Source organism: Bufo bufo, chromosome 2, assembly GCF_905171765.1.
Source record: "Bufo bufo chromosome 2, aBufBuf1.1, whole genome shotgun sequence".
Classification (NCBI taxonomy): Eukaryota; Metazoa; Chordata; class Amphibia; order Anura; family Bufonidae; genus Bufo; species Bufo bufo.
This window is the reverse complement of record NC_053390.1, coordinates 468728400-468752785: the sequence shown is the minus strand read 5'-3', so window position 1 is coordinate 468752785 and position 24386 is coordinate 468728400. Positions and strand designations below refer to the sequence as shown.

General features: G+C 43.1%; 1 protein-coding gene across 1 annotated transcript; it reads right to left on the bottom strand.

Moving 5' to 3' along the window:
* Nucleotides 1-1356: 1356 nt before the first annotated feature.
* NMRK2 (nicotinamide riboside kinase 2) lies at nt 1357-10575 on the bottom strand. Its single transcript, XM_040420424.1, has 8 exons — nt 10435-10575; nt 8627-8717; nt 8329-8377; nt 8058-8217; nt 5547-5618; nt 3722-3828; nt 1629-1714; nt 1357-1546 (listed from the first exon to the last, which is right to left on the bottom strand). Exons 1-7 carry the CDS (start codon nt 10461-10463, stop codon nt 1629-1631), a joined length of 594 nt encoding a protein of 197 aa, XP_040276358.1. The 5' UTR covers nt 10464-10575; the 3' UTR covers nt 1357-1546.
* Between the last annotated feature and the right edge of the window lie 13811 nt (nt 10576-24386).

Sequence of the window (24386 nt, the reverse complement as noted above, 5' to 3'; positions counted from 1 at the left end):
TTTTTTATTATTGCATTATACTTTTGAGCTAAAAATCATTTTTCAATTGGTCTTTATTAACAATATGGAATCCTTTTTTCTGTACAGAGCTAAAATGCTCTACTAGCTGCCTGTGTATCGTTTGTCCTTTCCATCTGATGAGCAGACTGACTTCTTATGTGTTCTCTCACATCAAACACTCATAACTCAATCCTTATCTCATACACATGACCGTATGTATTTTGCAGAACAGAAATATGGAGTGAAGTGAATGGTTCCGCCCAAAAAAAAATAATTAAAACCTTGACACAGAAAGAATGTATGTTCGTGCGCATAAGCCCTTAAATAAGCGTTTGATCTCTTAGTAGTTTACATATAAGGGTAATTAGATAACCAGCAAAGTGAAAGTACCAATCACAGTTTGAAAAACAATTAACCCTTTGTGACTGAACAGCTCAATATTTTTAATAAAGGCCAATTGAAAAATATGATAGCCCCAAAAAATTTTTTTCTCAATTTGGTGTACATACTTTAAAGAGAATTTGTGACCAAGAAATGCAGTGCAAGCAGCATGTTATAGAGCAGGAGCTGAGCAGATATCGTTTTGTGGGAAGAGAGCAAGTAGAACTTGTAATTTACACTTCAAAATCTCTCTTTATATGGGTTCCGTTGTACATGGGTATACTTATAAGATTAATAGCCATCTCTGTATACACACAGTTGTGGTGGGTATAGTGGGAAAAGATTCAGTATATCAACCTGCTCAGCACATCCTGCTTTATAATACACTACTTGCAGGTTGACTGCATTTTGTGATGAGGTCTGGCGATATTGGCAGAATGAAACATGTAGGGATTATTCTGTACACCTTCTGGTGACACATAACGGGTCTCATTAGGGTTACTAGTGTCAGCCATGCAACCAGCCCATTTCTTTTCCCCACCCTCCAATCTGGAACCATGAAAGCAAGACTACCATGTAATATGGTATTACCATGTAATATTGTTCCATGTACTCTTATCACAAGATTCACATACACTGCGCCTTGGAGGTACACATGGAGATTATGGTATGGTTTATGTTGGCACATAGCTGTATATATGGTCATGGTCCATTCAACCAATGTCAGTGGCCCAGCAGTCTCATTAGTATACACTTCAGTGTAGGTTAAGGGGCCTTATTTATTCTGTTCAGACAATACCAAAGTGTGTAATACCCAAGCATTTATATATATTTTTTTTTTAAGTGATGCAGGTTGTGTATCTGGCCAATTAGAATGCAAAATGGAATCTTCTCATTCAAGTCATGTGCTTTTGAAGTATATGGTACCTGGAAGAGCAGGTATATTATGCAGTATTAAATCAAACGACAAGATACTTCATTCAATGATATAATAGTACAAGTATAAAATTAACAGTAAATAAAAACAGATGACTGACGATAAAAAAAAAAACTTTCAAAACAAGTTTCCAGCTAAACTTAATAAGTTAAAATTATATACAAAAATCCTCAGTTGTTACACAACTAATGGAGGCAGTTACAGAAGGAGTCCTTAAGGTTTTAGGTCCTGAAAGGAAAACAGAAAGAAAAATAAAAAAAAGTTTTAGTACTGAAGCATTAAAAGCAAAGAAATGTCAACATGGATTCACCTAGGAAGCATTCAAGAATCTGTTCTGGATATCTGTATATACTTGGGTGAATATTTCATTCTTTGAGCGAAGACCATCAAGAGCCACTACAGAGGGGAAAGAAATTAATAATCTTAAAATGAGTAAATTCAAAGTCTAAGTTTGCATTATAAGTGTTCTTTTTATGCTACACAAGTGGTGTTATGTTGCACATTATGGTGCATACCATAAGTTCTGATAGATTCACATTACTTTTCTTCTGGGGCTTAGCCGGAAGGCGAAATCCTCCAGAGCCTGTCCGATATAATAAATATAGTTGTGCATGATTTATTAAGTGGCCGAATACTGCACATTAGGGACATCTCACTCCAGTCCACAGGAGATAAAGACTGGTAACAAATGCTAGTCTTGTTAATATACCCCCTCCCCCTTGTATTTTGCCTAAAGCCTCATTCACACGTCCGTGCTCAGGTGGTCAGCGATACATCTGTGAAGGATCTGCGTGTTTTTTTGCTGTCTGTTTCACCCAAATTGAACAGCTGAAAAATAACTTTCAAAAGAAAGTCTTAATGACCTGTGAAACACTGATGGCATCCGTGGTTTTCACAGACCCATAGACTAACGGGTGTGAAGGATCCGTGAACATGCACATCTGTGCTAAGAACACAAATTCCCGGACCATGCCAACACTGATGTGTGAATACACACATTCAAATGAATGGGGACATGTGCTGTCCGTTGAGAACATGTACAGCACATGTCTGTGAAACACTGACATGTGAATGAGGCTTTATTCATTTTTAGTCAGTGATTGGGAGCTAAACCAGGGTTGGAGCCTCCACAGACATAAGGTATAAGGGAAAGATCTGCACCTCTTGTGCCTCACAATCACCGATGTGTGAATAAGGCCTCATGCACACGACTGTTGTGGTGCACATCAGAGCTGCATTTTGTTTAGCGGCTCGGGTGCGGACCCATTCACTTCAATGGGGCCGCAAAAGATGCGGACAGCACTCCGTGCAAGTCCCTATTGACATGGGCCACTTTCACAGCTGTGATTTGGCTGATAGCTGTACATTTGGAGTGATAGCTTGAGTCATGAGACCCATCCAAAGTTTTTTGCAAATCTTTCCAGCTTTAAGAGCCTTATTTACATAAGTTAAACAGCCATATAACAGCTTCTTTACAGATCGCAAAAGGCATTATACAATGTATACTTTGCTCATTTTAGAGTACAGTGAGGAAAAGTATTTGAACAGCCCGTGATTTTGCAAGTTCTCCCACTTAGAAATCATGGAGGGGTCCAAAATTCACATTGTAGGTACATTCCCACTGAGAGAATAAAAAATAAAATAAATAAAAAAGTCATAAAATTTCAGGAAATCACACATTGTATGATTTTTTAAGAAATTGTCTTGCACTGCTGAACATAAGTATTTGAACACCACCTGAGAAAATCAGTGTTAATATTTGGTACAGAAGCCTTTGTCTGGAATCAGAGGTCAAATGTTTCCTGTATTTCTTGACCAGGTCTGCACACACTGCAACAGGGATTTTGGCCCACTCCTCCACACAGATCCCCTCTAGATCTGTCAGGTTCCGGGGCTGTCGCTGAGCAACATGGAGTCTCAGCTCCTTCCAAAGATGTTCTATTGGATTTAGGTCTGGAGACTGGCTAGGCCACTCAAGAACCACAATTGTCTCTGGTGTCTTGACAGTTCTTTGGTCTTGCCCATGGTAGTTAGCGTCTGACGGGGTGGACAGGGGTCTTAAAGGAGCTCAGACAGATGCTACTAAGTTAGATTAAGGAGTGGAGTAGAGGTGGACTTTTTAAAAAGGCACAGTAACAGGTCTTTGAGAGCCAGAATTCTTGTTGTTTCTCAGAAGTTCAAATATTTATGTTCAGCAGTGCAAGACAAATTCTTTAAAGATCATACAATTTTTTTTTAATTCTGTCTCAGAGTGGGAATGCACCTACAATGTGAATTTCAGACCCCTCCATGATTTCTAAGTGGGAGAACTTGCAAAATCACAGGGTATTCAAATACTTCTGTTCCTCACTGTAAATAGCATTTTCCATTCCACAGAAGCACAGTTGTAACTGAAATACATACCTATACTCACACCACTTTCTTCCATCTCTTGTCTGTGTTTCAAATACATTGGCCAGACATGACCATCAAATAACCCTGGTGGGTCTGGAATAGTGTAGTTTCTGCCACTATATGGAGAGAGGGAAAACCATCAGATACATATACATTCAGGTATTTTATGGCAGATTACAAGGATGTGCCAACACAAGTCTTTGTGGGGAAATGCTTCTGAAGTACAGATAGGGGAATGGGGAGCAGGGGTGTTAAGAGGGCATGCTAATACAGCATCTCATGTCAGCAGTTGTGGTCAAACATTAGCAGTTGGCCCCAAGTGGCTGTTTCCTTTAGACCATTTTCAGACTAGTCACTTTTGCAGCAAACTACAGTACTATGTATATCAGGGATCAGCAACCTGCAGCAATCCAGCTGCTGTAAAACTACAACTCCCAGCATGCACACTTGGCTGTTCTTGTAACCCCCACTGTGCTGACTGCATTTGAAATGTAGAAAAAGGTTATTTATTTCAAGTGACTTGACCAGTTAAAGGGGGTTGCCTCATCATAGACAATGGGGACATATTGTTAGGATATACCCCCATGTCTTAAAGGTTCGGGTCCCACCGCTGGGACCCGCACCTATATTGGGAACAGAGCCCCGCAAGGTGGTGGCTGGAGGACTCTGGTCCGGCCACCAACCCATAGAAGTGAATGGGAGCGCAAACCGCATGACTGGCCACCGTTCCCATTCACTTCTATGGGGTCAACGGAAATAGCCGAGCCAGTGCTCTATTTTTGGCGGCCCCATAGAAAATGAATGGAGGGTGGCTGCACATACAGTGCGCCCTCCTTCACTTTCAGGGCTCTGTTACCTATAAGACAATGGGGGCATATCCTAGTGATATGCCCCCATTGTCCATGATGAGAATACCCCTTTAAAGGAGGATTCTGGGAGTTAGTGTCACAATACCTGTAGTGCCAGAGGTTGCTGATCCCTGATGTAAAGGAATGATTAGCAGATTTCATTCTAAGGGCATATTCACATGGCTAAGGCTGCACATATATTAGTTGTGTCCAGCCAGCTACTTCTGGCTAGCATTTGGACACCATATACTGGATGTGGACAGCACTTCAGTGCATAGATCAGGCCCAAGTAACATTTTGGGATTACAGATTCATATTAATCCTGAATCAACCGTGTTTTTTTCAACCAGCAGAAATAAGTGTCAACATTCCCTTACAGACCAAATACTTGAGGCAAACTGTGCTAAAGTATTGATTCAAATCTGCTGCAGATTTTGAATGCATACCATTTTGCAGACTGGACGATTCACAGTGTGAATGGGGTTTTTAAAAAGTCAGAGCAGTTTAGTTTTTCCACAGCAAAGAATATGAAGAAAACGTGTGCACGCAAATAATAAGGTGTATTCACACTGCAGTGTTAGTCTTGTGGACCGCAACCTGCAAAACACGGACACATCACAGCGAGACCAATTGACTTCAATGAATGTGCAAGATGCGTCCAAAGATAGGAAGTGCCCTATCTTTTGTGACATGGCTCCGTATGTTTGCCTGTATCTTGAGGATTGTGTACCCATTGAAGTCAATGGATCCACATCACAATGCAGGGTACACACATGCAGCTGGTGTTCATATTTTGAAGATCTGCAACCCACAAAACAGACAGCTGTGGGAATGCACCCTTACACTCTAGGAAGTGCAACACTCCAATTCACTGACTGTTTTATAGTTCCCTGCACAGTGAGTGGCCATGAGAATTTCTGTTTATGAAAAGTGCTGTAAAGGGACCCCTGCCCCTTGCTCACATGGACACACACATTAACACTAACCTGCGCCTCCTCTTGCACTCTTCATATGGAATGCTTAAATAGTAACGTTCTGAGCACATGTTTGCCAGTAACCTTTAAGGGAAAAAAAAAATAATCTGAGCACCTCCACCGTTCTTGCGGCAATACACAAGTTAACATATTAGAATTCAGTGCAATAAAAAAAAAAATAAAAAAATATGAACAATTTCACAAAAAAAAAAAAACATCTTAAAAACAAAAGATTCTCCCATTTTTAGCAGTCAGAACATGCGTATGTTGATAGACTGCATGAAGTAACCACTCTCTACTAGGGTTGGATGATATCAAAAATATTCTAACGATATATCGCAATAAATGCCCATTTAGAAGGAAAAAAAAAAAAAAAACACTTGGGGCCACAAGGAGACGTTATACTGTATGGGGCAGCCGCAAGGAGACGTTAATCACCGATACCAATTAAATAAATAACATTTATTTTGTGACCACTGACCAAACAAAAGTCCAAAAAACAGCCACCAGCCTCTGATCAGCCCAGCCCCCCAGCCTCTCCCTCTCATCAGCCCCCTCTGGTAAATCAACCCCCCCCCCCCCCCCCCCCCCCAGTATCAATCATTGGTGGCAGTGGCCAGTTCCGATCGGAGTAGCAGTGTAATGCTGGGGCTCCGATCGGTTACCATGGCAGCCAAGACGCTACTGAAGTCCTGGCTGCCATGGTATGTTCGTGAGCAGCATTATACTCACGTGCGCCATGGCCGCCGGTCGCTCCTTCTGTCTGTGCGGCGCATTGCTAATGCTTATAGCATTAGCAATGCGCCGCACACAGACCTATGAGAAGGAGCGCCTGGCGGCCACGGCGCACGTCAGTATAATGCTGCTCACCAACATACCATGGCAGCCAGGACTTCAGTAGCGTCTTGGCTGCCATTGCTAACCAATCGGAGCCCCCAGCATTACACTGCTGGGACTCGGGTCGGAACTGCCCACTGCCACCAATGATGATGAATACTGGGGAGGGACTAGGGAGGGGAGCGCACTGCCCACTGCCACCAATGAAGAGTCAGAGACTGAAGAAAATTCCCGGCACCCGACCTCTGAGAGGACGCTGTGATCCGCGCAATTAACCCCTCAGGTGCCACACCTGAGGGGTTAATTGCACAGATCACAGCGTCCTCTCAGAGGTTGGGTGCCGGGAATGCGAGTCACAGAATTCCTTCCCCCACGCCGAACTGCTAAGAGCGCCGCCGCAAGCGGCCAGCAGGTATCAGGGACATTTGCACAAGTACTCTGCAAATGTCCAGTATCTGTTCATGCTGGGGCGGGCGGCCGCGGATAGAAGCGGTCAGCGCACATGACCGATTCTATTACATCACGAAATACCGCAGTAATTAGGAAACTGCGATAGCCATATCGCCGTTTTTTTAATACTGCGGTATATCGTGATACCGGTATATTGCCCAACCCTACTAGTATTGAACTAACTTGTGGTTTCAAGCTCAGCATACAAGGTTTGGGTTATCTAAGAAATCAGTTATGATTCCGCTACCACGGATCATAACGGAATTCTTAGATAACCTGAAACCTGTACGCCGAACTTGAAACCACAAGTTCGCCAAACACTAGTCCTTACCGAACGTGTGCTGTGCAAAAGGCCTGACTAAGGTTGGATGATCAATCTGCTGCAGGGATAGACAATATTTGGCTCAGTTGACAAAAAAAAAAAAGTTTGTCCACCACTGCGTTAGGCCGTGTCCCCACAGACAAACCCCCCATTGCTAAACTAGAGGTATTACGTTTCGAAGCAGTTTATAACTGTTCCTATGTGCACTGACATTAGTCAATGTGGGCCAATCACAGTATTTGTCGTGGAAGCTTTCCCCTTGTATTTTGCACCATTTCTTTCATTAACAGTAGTGCCGATCTGGTCATGCCAAGACCCAACAGCTCTGCTGATTTGCTAGCAACATAATGCCTACTGAGCAACAAGCTTGTGTGATGGCAACATCTCACAGACCAAGCAAGACTCATCTAACCCAAACGTAAAACAGTCATTTATGATGCAGCAAGTTTCTGTCTGACCATGGGTCTACTGTACTCATTGTCCTTAGGGACCTGCTCTTACAGTATGAACATTAAAGGGGTTTTCCCACCAAGACAACTTATCGCCTACCCACAGGGGTTTAACTCTGGGGCATGTGCTCTAAATTTGAATGAAGCAGAGTAAAGCTCTCAGCCAACTCCAGCAGCAGTGTACATACAGGACCACCACGATTCAAAGGTTAAAATGACATCCCCCAAGGCAAAGTAAAAAGAAAAAAAGTCCCTGCCAAAGTGTTAAAATGCACTAAGGTCATGCAATATACTGTACTTCCAAAATCAGTTCTAACAAAACCTTTAAAATCCAAATTATTCCAAGAACTGCAAGTGGGTTCCCCCATTCTGAAGTTTACAGAAATCACAAAGTTAAAATATGGTATGCTGTGATTTTAAAGCTACATTGCACAGTAGTGTAGTCAGAATATACAAGACTATTACTTGTGATTGTACAGCAGAAAACCCTCCAAAATCAGTATCTGCACATCTTCAAACTCCGGACGAGATGGGGCAATTCCATGGGATCTGGCGAACTTGACAGGATTCTCAGCCCAGGCAGTTACTGTATTCACCATTGCTTCCATATCAATGGCAGTTATCACTGTAGAGCAAACAAAGACTTAGAAAAGACACAGAACGGCATCAATATAGAAATAATGAAAAAAGATACTCAATATACATTACTGCATCCTACAGCGAACACAGTTCTTACCATCCCATTGTTTAAAGCCATCTTCACCAACTTCTATCTGATCTGGTGGCTGAAACATAGTGAGCAATAAAAATGCTGCAAATAATGCAGCGGATGCACACAAAACAGGAGAAGACTAGATAGACAGAAATAGAGTGTCTCCAAATAAAATGTTTGCCACATTACTTGAGAAGTCCATACCATGCTAACATGTAACAGGATGGATTAAAAAAAAAAAAAAAGTAAAAAAGCCTAGGGAAGTATAACAGGAATCAGATGAAAGGCTATAGGCCATGGCATGTGAACAGGTTATACTTACCTTGAAGAAGTCATCCTGATGGATCACACAACAATTCGGAAGGACACTAACAAGCCGTTTCGTCAGTGTGGTCTTACCACCATTCGTAACTCTGAAGAGAGAAGAAACTGCTAAGTTACACGGCCCAACAGCTTCACAGTCCCAAGTCATACCATTCATGAGCAGCATTAAAGGGTCTCGCCTGACTTCAGCAAGTGGCATTTATCATGTAGAGGAAGGTTATACAAGGCACTAATTACTAATGTATTGTGATTGGAGTTATTTTTCCATTACATTATACACTGCTCGTTTTACAACCATTCTGTCCATCAGTGGTGGTCGTGCTTACACACTATAGGAAAAAGCATCGGCCCTGGTGGTCGACACCGCAGGATCGCACATAGGCTGGTGCTTTTTCCTATGGGTCCAAGCACGACCACCACTGATGGACAGGATGGTTGTAACCATGGAAACAAGCAGTGTATAATGCATGCACCCACATCACTCTCCACCTGAAAATTCTGAGGGAAGTGCTCACTTTCATGAGACTCCCCCCATACAGACTCCTGCTCTTTTCCAATGGCAGCAACTTCTGGCACTCAACAGCTGGTGCCAAAATGCATCTAGAACATTTTATATAAATAAAAATAACACAAAATGTAGAAGAGCCCTTAAAGTCACACTCTTACAAAAACTGGAGTAACCGCCCGGGACAGAAGTAAAGATACATGGGTTACCACACAACATGCAGTTTGAAAAGGTTGGCAAGGATTTTAAAGGGAACCTGTCACCAGGATTTTGTGCACAGAGCTGGGGACATGGGCTGCTAGATGGCCGCTAGCACATCCGCAATATCTAGTCCCCATAGCTCTGTGTGCTTTTATTGTGTTAAAAAACTGTTTTGATCCACATGCAAATGAACCTGATATGTCCTGTGTCCGGAGAGGAGCCCAGCAGAAAGGAGCCCAGCACCGCCCCGCGTCCTCCGAATCTCCTCCTTGCTGGCGTCAGAGCTGGATCGCTGAAATCTCGCGATGCACGAGCTAGCGCATGCGCAGTGTCGGCATCATGTTCATTCCCTGTGCTGGCATCAGCACAGGGAACGAACTACGCATGCGCTACCTCGCGCATCGCGAGATTTCAGCGCTCCAGCTCTTTGACGTCAGCAAGGAGGAGATTCGGAGGACGCGGGGCGGTGCTGGGCTCCTTTCCGGATACAGGACTCATATCAGGTCATTTGCATATGGCTCAAAACTGTTTTTTAACAAAATTAAAACACAGAGCTATGGGGACTGGGTATTGCAGATGTGCTAGCGGCCATCTAGCAGCCCATGTCCCCAGCTCTATACACTAAATCCTGGTGACAGGTTCCCTTTAAGATAAAATAATTTTGCCAAAAAGGGTTACGTTCCTCTTTGGGGTATGCTGTGAAACACTGATGCGAATAATGCATTTCTACTGGAAATAAAGGAAGTATTTCATACAGCTATGGAAAGTATACACATTTGGCAGCAGAAGCTCGTTACTATAGATAAGATATAGGCAGAGGACCAGAGAACAGCCCACACGGCGGGAAGAGGACGAGCGCGCGGTGACCAGCAGCCACCCGTTCAAACCTCCCGCCAGGTCTGACATACTTCACGCGTCCGAGCCGCCAGCACCGATTATCACGCTCATTCACTAAAGGAAGATCTAGCTCCCACTGATACTACTTTCCCGGCCACTTTTTAGTGGCATGACAGGCGATATCCAAGCTACATGTGCAGTGCGGCAAATAAAATAGCCCATCAATAAATAACCATCACACAGCGTTCAAATATTAAACTTACCCGCCGATACCGATGACAATGCGCCGCATGATGCCCCTTCAGCTGATCCACAACACACTCCTTGTCTCCTTCTACTGATAGTTCATTAAGAAAATTGCCCGTCCCAATTATATTTATACTCCGTCTCTGCTTACGTCACTGACTGAAAAAAGGCGGCGGCCAATAAGCGGAGGGCACGAGCCTGCACTAGTTGTACGCAGGCTTGAAGTGGTCGCCACCTGTCTGGTGCGCATCACAGTCATGCTTGTATATTAATAGCAGTGGGCAGTGTGCCCTTACCCTAAATTAGTAATGGCTGAAGGGAGAAAATGTCAAGAGTTTTTCCACCCCTCAGCGAGACACAGGGAAATGTGGCGTTTTAGAGGAATGTTTTGTTCCAGCTGCCATTGGTCTCCATAGGTGTTGTGGAGCTGACTTATGTCTGTTTTGTAGGTGGCCTATGCCTGTGTGGTGCACACCTGCAATGACCTGTCCAATAGCACTGTGTGGTAACCGTCTGAATGTGGTACAGCTAGCAGCGGGGGACTTGTGTAAGGCTACGTTCACACTAGTGCCTACAGTCTGCTTTTTATTTCATGTTTTTTTACAAGTTTTTTTATCCAATGGTTGTTGAATACAAACAGAGAACTCACAAGTAACGCATGGACTTACATGGAGCTGTATTTTTCTGCTTCCCATTCATTTCAATGATAGAGTCAGCTCGGATTGCGCCCCAAGATGGGGCATGCTGCTTCTTTTTTTCCATGCGCTGTTTGCCATTGATATGAACGAGAGGCTGTTTGGAGGAGCTGATTTTGAGGCGGGAACACTCCAAAATCAGCATAAAAAAAACCCTGTGTGAACTGACCACAAAAGGTACCTGCACACGGTGCAGAAAATCCGCTTGAAATCTTTCTGGTGCGGATTTGGTACCTATTTTCCGCAGCTCTATCGCTTCCATTGAAAAGGGTGAAATCTCCACAAGAAGACGCAACAATTGACATGCTGCAGATTTCAGAGTCCATGCAGTGGGTCAATTTCCGCATGTAAGAAAAAAGCAAAGTGCTTCTGAAATTTGCCTAATCTCATGCACATTTCTGGTACTGTATAAGCCTCATTTACACGTCAGTGTTCCACACACGTGTGCTGTACGTGTTCTCCACGGATAGCACACTTCCCCATTCATTTTAATGTGTGTATTCACACATCAGTGTTTTAGCACAGTCCATGGGTCAGTTTTTTTTTAGCCTGGATGCAGGCTCTATTTCGCCCGTGTTCACGGATCCATCACATCAATTATAGTCTATGGGTCTGTGAAAACCATGGATGCCATCTGTGTTGCATCTGTGGTTTTCACGGACCCATAGACTATAATGGACGGGATGGATCAGTGAACACGGACAAAATCGAGCCTGCATCCAGGCTAAAAAAACAAAAAACGGACCCACGGACCATGCTAAATCACTGATGTGTGAATACACACATTAAAAATGAAAATTGAACAATATGTCCTTCAGTATGAATGAGCACAGTTCTGTTGAGTGGAGATGTGATGGAAAACTAGTGTCAGCGCTTGGAAAAATTACAGGAGAAAAAGAGTTGTCAGAGTTCAGTAAAAACAGACAGCCCAATGTGCTCAAATAACAAAATAAGCCATACTTACCATTTTCCTCCCTGCTTCTTCCTGGCTGCAGCAGTGACATCCCGGGCACCTAGGTCACTGTGCAGCCAGTCACTGGCCTCAGCAGTACAAGGGACATCACTGCTGCGGTCAGGAAACAAAACAGCGGGAAAAATGGGGTGGAATTATTAAAAAAAAAAAACAAATTCAACACAGTTTTATGGGCTTTGCTTTTGAAGCATTTCCTATGCGGTAAAAGTAACCTGTTGCTTTCATTCTCCGGGTCACTACAATTACAACAATAGCACATATGTATGTATAGTTTTTCTTGTGCTTTAATTCTGAAAAAAATAAAAAACTTTGTGGGGGGATGTTTTTTTTCTTTGCATCACCATATTCTTACCCCCACAACTTTTTTATTATTGTGTGTGAGGGCAATCTGTACTTTTCATTGATACTATGACGTCTGGGATCTTGGAGTACCTCAATGACAATAAGCAAATAACGCCATATCAGCATGGCTTCATGAGAGATCGGTCATGTCCCACTAATTTAATCAGTTTCTATGAGGAGGTAAGTTCTAGACTTGACAGCGGCGAATCAATGAATGTCGAATATCTGGTCTTCTTCAAAGCATTTGACACTGTACCACATAAAAGGTTAGTATATAAAATGAGAATACTCGGACTGGGAGAAAATGTCTGTATGTGGGTAAGTAACTGGCTCAGTAATAGAAAACAGAGGGTGGTTATTAACGGTACACACTCAGATTGGGCCACTGTCACTAGTGGGGTACCTCAGGGGTCAGTATTGGGCCCTATCCTCTTCAATATATTTATTAATGATCTTGTAGGCTTGCATAGTAAAGTATACATTTTCGCAGATGACACTAAACTGTGTAAAGTAATTAACACTGAAGAGGACAGTATACTAATACAGAGGGATCTGGAGAGATTGGAGGCTTGGGCAGATAAGTGGCAGATGAGGTTTAACACTGACAAATGTAAGGTTATGTACATGGAAAGGAATAATGCAAGTCACCCGTACATACTAAATGGTAAAACACTCGGTAACACTGACATAGAAAAGGACCTAGGAATTTTAGTGAACAGCAAACTAAGCTGCAAAAAACAGTGTCAGGCAGCTGCTGCCAAGGCCAATAAGATAATGGGTTGCATCAAAATGGGCATAAATGCCCATGAGGAGAACATAGTCCTACCACTTTACAAATCACTAGTCAGACCACACATGGAGTACTGTGTACAGTTCTGGGCTCCTGTGAACAAGGCAGACATAGCAGAGCTGGAGAGAGTTCAGAGGAGGGCAACTAAAGTAATAACTGGAATGGGGCAACTACAGTACCCTGAAAGATTATCAACATTAGGGTTATTCACTTTAGAAAAAAAGACGACTGAGGGGAGATCTAATTAATATGTATAAATATATCAGGGGTCAGTACAGAGATCTATCCCATCATCTATTTATCCCCAAGACTGTGACGAGGGGACATCCTCTGCGTCTGGAGGAAAGGAGGTTTGTACACAAACATAGAAAAGGATTCTTTACGGTAAGAGCAGTGAGACTATGGAACTCTCTGCCTGAGGAGGTGGTGATGGTGAGTACAATAAAGGAATTCAAGAGGGGCCTCGATCTATTTCTGGAGTGTAATAATATTACAGGTTATATTTATTCGATTTCTGGAGAAGAGTCGTTGATCCAGGGAGTTATTCTGATTGCCTGATTCAAGACGGGAAAGATTTTTCCCTTAAAGTAAGGAAAATTGACTTCTGCCTCACATATTATTTTTTGCCTTTGTCTGGATCAACTAGATGGACAGATGTCTTTTTTCAGCCTTAAAAACGGTGTTACTATGTAACTAGTGGTCTGAATGTTAGAAAGGTGCATGATGATTTCCAACTGACACAGGACAGGAAGTCAGTTACTTCTGTATTCATTCCTATGAGACTGATATTGAGGCTCCCATAGAAATACATAGACAAACTGACTTCCTGTCCACACATAAGATGCTGTCTTATTTGGAAAGTCAGAGTGTTGGTCACATGACACAGCCGAGGATCAGAGGGGGATAACGCACAAATACAGACACTGGTAAGAAAATTACATTCACTATAGTTTACATTATTTACCTTTTTAATAGGTCAGAGAAGAAACCTTTTTGTTGTAGTGCTTCTTTAAAGGGAATGACAATGTAGGGAGCAGTGAAAAATTCACCCGTCTCACTGTCTCTAACTATTTGCACTAAACAGAGTCCCACAACTGGTTGACTGTCCCTTCTTAAATACATGTAGATGTCTATATGGAAGGAAATGAACAAAAGCTCTAAATCTGTTTAGGCTTTAGAAGCACTCCAATATCAATTAGGCAAAAAATAATAATAATGGCCCCAGAGGGGGGAGTGTCATTGTATTAAAACATAACTTTTAATGTTATCTTGCAAATAAAAAATTATGTGACCCACTGTGATACACAAACAAACATATAGTAGAGGACCAGGAATGGTACCCTAAATGCTGGTAGAATAAATAAACCTGCTCCACCTAGTAACAGATGTGAGCAGTCTAACCAGACCCTTGTAGACAGTGGGATCAGCCAGGAAGGATATCCCAGACACACTGTATGTAAACCGCACGGGAAGTCGCAATCTTACTTGGTATCTGTATAGTAGATGCAGATCTGGGCCCTGTATAACCCTACCAATTGGGGAGGGGGCTATTTTTCTACTGCCTATCTATACAGAGCACCCGCCCCGAAAGGGGCGACCCCGTCCGGATACCTGTCCCTACCTTGGACCTGATCCCTAAATCACATGAAATGGCCAGTGAAAGAAATTCCGATGACCTCCCGACGTAGCACGTTTCTGTCTGTGTCGACTCTTCAGGGAAATAGGTACAAGAGTGGAAAAAGACAGAGAAAAACCGAAGGTGTGTAGCCTGTGGCTAAAACACTGGATCAAGCACTTAAGCTTGCATCTGCTGCCCCTTGATGATGGGGTGCAAAGTAGCGGTAGTCCTATGCTATACGGTCAGGAGGATGTAATAATCCTATGTGTAATAGAACCCCTATGATTGGGGGAAATAACAACAAAATCTACCAGCCGCAGTGATGCATATAACCAGTGGACTTTAAATAGTAGCGCCTCACCAGAGACACGTCCCCCACCCACCATAAACCTCGGCGTGTGACGTCAGGCGGGAGCGCCGCGCATGAGATCCGGCACGGGCACTGCGTGTGACGTCAGAGGCCGACGACGGGATCACGTGGGAGGGGCGGTACAGGGGGTTGCCTAACTACACGGGTAAGCAGGCAGTCACGTGGGACACACAGTGTGTGCATCCATAGTAACCTATATAATATATGGCCAAAACAGGCCAATGGCATTTAGTGCAGGGAAGAAGACAAGAGGACATTATTGATGCATCTGAAACGAGAACAATAAGCAGTTTTAGATAAAACAGGTATAGTTAAGTCTTTCATTCATGCCATATGGGGCTGATGTTTTTAGATGAAAGATCCATCGTGATTCACACTGGAGGAGATTCCTATCCCAATTTTTCCCTCTGGGAGGAGGTTTGACAAGGTCAATGCCCATGAACCTTAACTGGGCTCTGCCATTGTGCTCAGTGTGCACATGTTTGGCTACCGGGGTATCTCTTTTGTGTACAATGTCCCCCAGATGCTCACCAATCCTCCTCTGGAATTCACGTATGGTTTTGCCAATCTACTCCAACCCACATTCACAGAGGATGCGATATATAACTCCCCTGGATTTAAAGAGGACCTTTCACCTGTATAAACTATGTGAACTGAGTATGCTGCCATATAGAGCGGCGCCCGGGGATCTCACTGCACTTACTATTATGCCCGGGCGCCGCTCCGTTCTCCCGTTATAGGCTCCGGTACCTTTTGCTTTTTAAGTTATAGTCTTCCCTTGTCCTGTGGGCATCTCCTTCTCCTAGGCTGCAGTGCTGGCCAATCGCAGCGCACAGCTCACAGCCTGGGAGGTTTTTTTCTCCCAGGCTGTGAGCTGTGCGCTGCGATTGGCCAGCGCTGCAGCCTAGGAGAAGGAGACGCCCACAGGACAAGGGAAGACCCGCCTACTATAACTTAAAAAGCAAAGGTACCGGAGCCTATAACGGGAGAACGGAGCGGCGCCCGGGGATAATAGTAAGTGCAGTGAGATCCCCGGGTGCCGCTCTATATGGCAGCATACTCGGTTCACATAGTTTATACAGGTGAAAGGTCCTCTTTAAAGTTAATAAAATGTGAGATGGGGTACATCCTGCCCGTGACTGAACTGGTGAAGGATTTTGTGGTCATAATGTGCTTACATGCTACACAGTTGCCGCATTTATGACTACCTACTAAGTTAGACCGCAGCCATGTTGAGTGTGTCACAGTGGAGGAAAAATGGCTGTGGACCAACTTATCACGTAGGTTGTGACCACGTCTGTACGTAATCTGTGGATACTCCCCCAATACATCCTCTAGGTCGGGGTCCATTTTCAGGATCCCCCAATGGCGTTGCAGAATATTTTTGACTTGTTTAGATCCTCTGTCAAATGTAGCGATGATACATAGCGCCTTAGCAGCAGGATTACTGGGCTGATTAGGGGTAAGTAAAGTAGATCTTTGTCAAGTCAAGGCTATCTTGTAAGCGGATCTAAGGACATGATCGGGGTAACCCCTTTGTAAAAATCGTGCCCTCAGGTCGGTTGCTTGGGCCACAAAGTCTTTTTTATTAGAACAGTTTCTCCTCAGGCGGAGATATTGACCCCTAGGCATCCCTCTTTTGAGTGGGAGAGGGTGGCTGCTCTCCAATCTCAGAAGGGAGTTCGTGGCATTCGGTTTTCTATGGATGGAAGTGTCTAGTTCACCTTTGTCATTCTTGGTAATCTTGATATCCAAGAATGGCAAACAGGTGGAATGTGTCTCACAGGTGAACCTCATCCCGATCTCATTTTGGTTCAGATGAGATACAAAGGACTCAAACTGAGCAGGGTTACCATTTCATATGATGAATATATCATCGATATATCCCGCCCACAGCCCAATTCTAGACAATTCATCCGGGTCCCTGTCCCCAAAAACCAGGGTCTCCTCCCACCAGCCCAGGAATAGATTTGCATACGAGGGAGCACAAGGGCTCCCCATCGCGGTACCCCTGAGCTGGTGGTAAATTTTATTATCAAAGGAGAAGAAATTCCTGTTCAGGGTGAATTCAAGGATCCAGACGATGAATTGGCTGTGGGCGCGATATTGGCAGCCACGAGATCTTAGAAAGAATTCTACTGCCGCCAAACCCAATTGATGCGGTATTGAGAAGTACAAAGCCTCCACATCAATGCTTGATAGGAGACAATCATCCTCAAGTGTCAGACCCTCCAGCTGCTTTAGGAGGTCCGTGGTATCCTTTAAATGGGATGGCAACATATTGACAAATGGGGCCAAGACTCGATCAATATAGATCCCCAGATTTTGGTTCAGATTATCAACCCCTGACACTATTTGCCTCCCTTTCAATGGGGATGTCCCCTTATGAATTTTAGGGAGACAATAGAAGGTGGATCTACGGGGATGCAAAGGAAGAAGAAAGGTATACTCTTCAGATGAAATGACCTTAGAGGCCTTAGCCTCATCTAGAATGGACTTTAATTCCCGTTTATACATATCCATGGGGTCTCTCTCCAGGATCTCATAGGTCTCTTTGTCAGACAAGAGGTTCTTACACATATTCTTATAGTGCACTGAGTCGATGACCACAATGTTTCCCCCCTTATCTGCAGGTTTGATGATGATTTGGGGGTCATTAGCTAGAGAAGAAATAGCAGTGGTCACCGACTCAGCGCAATTGGAATAATGTAAAGAGACTCGTAGATCCTCCAGGTCTTTAGTGACCATGTTGAGAAAGACATCAACACATGAAATTTCACTAGAACTAGGTGGCAATTTAGTGCTTTTAGATTTTAGATCTGTAAAAGGACAAAAACCTGAAGTGGAGTTATCTTCCATATCGAGGGAATGTAACAGTTGTACATCCCCCAGTAACTCGACTGGAATCCCTAACTCAAGACATTGACGTCTATCCATATGTTTAAAGTGTTTGTGCCACCTCAATTTACAGATGAACAGATTCAGATCTTTAACTGCAGTGAATCTGTCAAATTTCAGGGTAGGCACAAAGGAAAGTCCTAGTTCTAAAGTGTTAATTTCGTCCTGAGTGAGGAGGCGTGAAGATAAATTAATTACCTCTGGTCCTGAGGTTGAGCTGGCGGCAGTTGTGCACGACTGTGGAGAGGGTAGTCCAGAGTCGGACTGGGTTGCCCTAAAAAACGGTTATCACGTCCCCGATAGGGGCCCCGGAAACGGCCTCTTCTCGGTGTGCCTCTATTGGGATACTTGTTTGTCTTAGGGCCTGTTTCACGTTCTGAGTCACAGAAGTCTGTCTCAGTTGAAGACCTCTCTGAGTTACTCTGTTTGTTTTCTCTTTTTGTGTTATTCACAGAAGAATAAATGCGATTCTCCTTGAAATCAGACAGATCCCTTATGAACTGGCGATGTTTTCTTTCCTTGAGGTGGTACTGATACTTCTCAAGGGTAAGTTGTAACTGTTTCTCTCTATTGGAGAACTCAGCCTCCTGTGAGAAGGTCTGCACCACCTCAATATGTTCAGTCAGTTTCTGGTTCAGGATGTTCAATGTGCCCTTTTCCTCTTCCACCAGTAGCCTCATGAGTCTCAGGGAACTGTTAGAGGCCTCAGGTTCCCATTTGGTCATGAAACCGGGATTACGTGAACGAGCTGCTGGCAGAAGGGAAATGAGAAGACCTCTAGGGACAATGTTATTTTTAATATAATTGTCCAGACTCTGGACCTCCCACCAAGAGGTAATTTGTTCCTTATATACCTGTGTTAGATCAGTTAAGGCTGTGTGAAAGGAAGGCAAATATTTTTTCTGGTAAAATTGTTTGTCAGAAAATATATCTTTAGCTTCATGAAGCCAATTATCAGCATCAAAGCCTGTTGCCAAGAACCCTGCCATGCCAAGGAAGGAAAACTGACAGAAAATGAACAAAAGCTCTAAATCTGTTTAGGCTTTAGAAGCACTCCAATATCAATTAGGCAAAAAAATTATAATAATGGCCCCAGAGGGGGGAGTGTCATTGTATTTAAACATAACTTTAAAATTATCAAGATTACCATGTTCTAATAAAAAAGACTTTGTGGCCCAAGCAACCGACCTGAGGGCACAATTTTTACAAAGGGGTTACCCCGATCATGTCCTTAGATCCGCTTACAAGATAGCTTTGACTCGACAAAGATCTACTTTACTTACCCCTAATCAGCCCAGTAATACTGCTGCTAAGGCGCTACGTATCATCACTACATTTGACAGAGGATCTAAACAAGTCAAAAATATTCTGCAACGCCATTGGAGGATCCTGAAAATGGACCCCGACCTAGAGGATGTATTGGGGGAGTATCCACAGATTACGTACAGACGTGGTCGCATTCTACGTGATAAGTTGGTCCCCAGCCATTTTTCCTCCACTGTGACACACTCAACATGGCTGCGGTCTAACTTAGTAGGTAGTCATAAATGCGGCAACTGTGTAGCATGTAAGCACATTATGACCACAAAATCCTTCACCAGTTCAGTCACGGGCAGGATGTACTCCATCTCATATTTTATTAACTTTAAATCCAGGAGAGTTATATATCGCATCCTCTGTGAATGTGGGTTGGAGTACATTGGCAAAACCATACGTGAATTCCGGAGAAGGATTGGTGAGCATCTGGGGACATTGTACACAAAAGAGATACCCCGGTAGCCAAACATGTGCACAATGAGCACAATGGCAGAGCCCAGTTAAGGTTCATGGGCATTGACCTTGTCAAACCTCCTCCCAGAGGGGGAAATTGGGATAGGAATCTCCTCCAGTGTGAATCACGATGGATCTTTCATCTAAAAACATCAGCCCCATATGGCATGAATGAAAGACTTAACTATACCTGTTTTATCTAAAACTGCTTATTGCTGTCCTGTCAGATGCCGACGACAGTATTTGTCCTCTTGTCTTCTTCCCTGCACTAAATGCCATTGGCCTGTTTTGGCCATATATTATATAGGATACTATGGACGCACACACTGTGTGTCCCACGTGACTGCCTGCTTACCCGTGTAGCTAGGCAACCACCTGTACCGCCTCTCCATATCCAGCGCAGTACCGCCCCTCCCACGTGATCCCGTCGTCGGCCTCTGACGTCACGCGCGGCGCCCGCGCCGGATCTCATACGCAACGCCGTGCCTGGGTGACGCGCGACGCTTCTTTCACTGGCCATTTCATGAGACTTAGGGATCAGGTCCAAGGTAGGGACAGGTATCCGGACGGGGTCGCCCCTTTCGGGGCGGGTGCTCTGTATAGATAAGCAGTAGAAAAATAGCCCCCTCCCCAATTGGTAGGGTTATACAGGGCCCAGATCTGCATCTACTGTACAGATACCAAGTAAGATTGCGACTTCCCGTGCGGTTTACATTCAGTGTGTCTTGGATATCCTTCTTGGCTGATCCCACTGTCTACAAGAGTCTGGTAAGACTGCTCACATCTTTTACTAGGTGGAGCAGGTTTGTTTATTCTACCAGCATTTAGGGTACCATTCCTGGTCCTCTACTATATGTTTGTTTGTGTATCACAGTGGGTCACATAATTTTTTATTTGCAAGATAACATTAAAAGTTATGTTTTAATACAATGACACTCCCCCCTCTGGGGTCTATACGGAAGGGAAACACAGAAGGAGAAAATAATAAACTAGTGACAGAGCCGGGTCAGACCAAGAGAGACAAAACTAAGCTGAATCAAGAAGCATAAATCCGATTCAGAACCACCTCAATGTCAATTCTAGGAGAGCAGATAGGGTAATCAGAAGTAGACAAAATCAGATACAATACCAAGCCAGGGTCAAAACCAGGAAGAAATGTTAGGGTCCTAATCGTCAGGCTATAGTCTAGGTCAGGGTTGAAATAGGTCACAATCAAGTAACGCAGCAGAAAATGGCTAGTAAGGTTTTCTAGAGGAGCAAAACCACATCACAGGCAACGTGTGGCCAGTATTTTGCCTGTTTAAATATACTACGCTTCCTGATTGTGTGAATGCACCCTAACACACCTGAAAAACCCCTCTAGGGTGCATTCACACAACCATATGTATTTTGCGGTCCTCAAAACAAGGACCTGCAAAAAAAATGCGGATGACGTCCGTGTTGCATCCATTTTTTGTGGGTACGCATTGTTACAATGCCTATTCTTGTCTGCAAAACAGAAGAATAGGACATGTTCTATCTTTTTTGTGGGGCTGCGGAATGGACATACTGATGTAAAGGCAGTTTTGAACACTCACAGCTACAAAGAGCACTAGGTAGGAGCCGGTGAGGAGTACAAACATAAATTTTGTGGTGCTTATATCACCATGTGTAGTGTAAATGAAGCCACATCTAGTGGTGAAACATGTTGGGGGAGCTCTAGTTTGATCTTTTAATATTAGGAGTGTGATAGATACTGTGTTTGAGTGGTGATAACTGCAGACTCAGCATACTTGGACACACTAGCGGCAGAAGCTGCACTTAGAGTGGCGCTAATAGGGAATCCTTCCCAGCGATATACATGAGGTTATCCTTGAACACTCTTTGTGGCAGCAGTGATATTTAGGCGGCGTTAGAGGGAATCATCCCAAAGCAATTTAGGACGCACTTATGGGAATTATCCCAGTTTACTGCCGATAGTATCATCACAGCACCTTTACATTTTAAAAAGTATTTTCTTTCTTTTCTTTCTCCTGTTCTGTATTAGTTTTTATTGATAGAAATAAACGTTACGTTTTACTTGACCAGAAACAGGAGCTTTGTAGCCTTAGGCTATTTGAACCATATAATTTCAAAATCCTGGGTCCAAAAGGGTCTATGAAAAATAAACATCCTCTTGATGTCTCGAGATGCCTCCGGATGTATGTGGATAGATCAAAGGAGTTCAGGAAAGATGAAAATCTTCTAATCCTGTTTGCCGGTAAGTTTAAAGGCCGTAAGGTATCTAAACCATCCATCAGTCGATGGATTAAGGAGGCTATTAGGGAATCCTTTGTTTCCCAATTTCTGGACCCTCCGGGATTTGTGAAGGCCCATTCTACTAGGGCCGTAGCTACTTCTTTTGCCGAGAGGAGTCTTCTTCCTCTCGACATGATTTGCAAGTCTGCCTCCTGGAGCTCTGAATCAACACTCATCTCCTATTATAGATTGGATGCCAGATTAGCTGAATACTCGGCCTTTGGGCAGACTATACTTGATTCTGCCAGGCATGAGGGCCCTCTCTAGGGGTTCTTCTTGCTATCTCGCCATCTGTGCTGCTGGTAGGACATAAGGGAATCGTTAATTTCTAACAATAATTTGTTTTCCCTTAGTCCTAACAGCAGCACACAAATATCCCACCCTAGTAGGTCTATTTTTTTTCTTGCTATAACACAGTGGGCGATTCCCTTATTTATAGGGGATACTTAATTGTTTTATTGGACTCATTAATAATTCTGCCAGTCCTACCAGTCTACAGGGGGGGGGGGGTTAACCCCATCTGTGCTGCTGTTAGGACTAAGGGAAAGCAAATTATCATTAGAAATTATCGATTTTTGACAGATTTTCCATTTTTATCCATTTTTTTCTTTAACACATCGAGGGTTGACAGCCAAACAAAACTCAATATTTATTACCCTGATTCTGCTGTTTACAGAAACACCCCACATGTGGTCGTAAACTGATGTAAGGGCACACAGCAGGGCGCAGAAGAAAAGGAGCGCCATATGGTTTTTGGAAGGCAGATTTTGCTGAACTGGTTTTTAGATGCCATGTCCCATTTGAAACCCCCCTACACCCTTACAGTAGAAACTCCCCAAAAGTGACCCCATTTTGGAAACTATGGGTTAAGGTGCCAGTTTTATTGGTACTATGATTTTTAATTGCTCTATAATACGTTTTTTGTGAGGCAAGATAACCCAAAAATGGCTGTTTTGGCACTGTTTTTATTTTTTACAACAGGCATGCTCAACCTGCGGCCCTCCAGCTGTTGCAAAACTAAAACTCCCATCATTCCCTGACAGCCTACAGCTCGGCATCGTGGGAGTTGTAGTTTTACAACAGCTGGAGGGCCGCAGGTTGAGCATTCCTGTTTTACAACATTCATCTGACAGGGTAGATCATGTGCTATTTTTATAGAGCAGGTTGTTACGGATGTGATTATATCAAATATGTCTACTTTCTTTGTTTCAGTTTTACATAATAAAACATTTTTTTTTTATTATGTTTTTTGTGTCTCCATTTTCTGAACGCCATATTTTTTTTAATTTTTCTGCTGATCATCTTGTGTAGGGACTAGTTTTTCGCGGGAAGAGTTGACGTTTTTATTGGTACCTTTTTTGGGTACACATAATTTTTTGATAATTCATTATTACATTTTATGGGGCAAGGTGACCAAAAAATAGTTTGTTTTGGCAGTTTTTATTTATTTATTTTTACAGAATTCACCTGAGGGGTTAGGTCATGTGACATTTTTATAGAGCAGATCGTTACGGATGTGGCAATACCTAATATGTATACTTCTTCTTATTTATTTAAGTTCTACACAATAATAGCATTTTTGAAACAAAAAAAATTATGTTTTAGTGTCTCCATAATTTGAGAGCCATAGCTTTTTTATTTTTTGACCGATTGTTTTAGTTAGGGTCTAATTTTTTGCAGGATGAGGTGACTGTTTGATTGGTTCTATTTTGGAGGGCAGACACCTTTTTGATCGCTTGGTGTTGCACTTTATGTGATGTTAGGTGACAAAAAATGGCTTTTTTGGCACTGATTTTATTTTTTATGATGTTCACCTGAGGGGCAATACCTAATAGTTTTAGTGTCTCCATTGTCTGAGAGTCATAGTTTTTTTTTTCATTTTTTGACCGACTGTTAGTTAGGGTCTCATTTTTTGCAGGATGAAGTGATGGTTTGATTGGTACTATTTTGGAGGGCATACGCATTTTTGATCACTTGGTGTTGCAATTTTTGTGATGTAAAATGAAAAAAATTGCTTTTTTTGGCACTGTTTTTATTACATTTTTTTACGGTGTTCACCTGGGGGGTTAGATCATGTGATATTTTTATAGAGCTGGTTGTTACGGATGCGGCAATACTTAACATGTATACTTTTATTAAACGTTAACACAATAATAGCATTTTTAAAACAAAAAAATTATGTTAATGTCTCCATGTTCTGAGAGCTATATTTTTTTAATTTTTTTTGTGATTTGCT

Excerpts from the sequence above, each read along its gene's own strand:
- NMRK2 (XM_040420424.1), bottom strand. The coding sequence starts at position 10,463 with ATGCGGCGCATTGTCATCGGTATCGGCGG. Across the intron at positions 8,378-8,626 it reads ATCAGGATGACTTCTTCAAG|CCACCAGATCAGATAGAAGT; the intron begins GTAAGTATAACC and ends ACTATGTTTCAG. Across the intron at positions 8,218-8,328 it reads TGGCTTTAAACAATGGGATG|TGATAACTGCCATTGATATG; the intron begins GTAAGAACTGTG and ends TTTGCTCTACAG.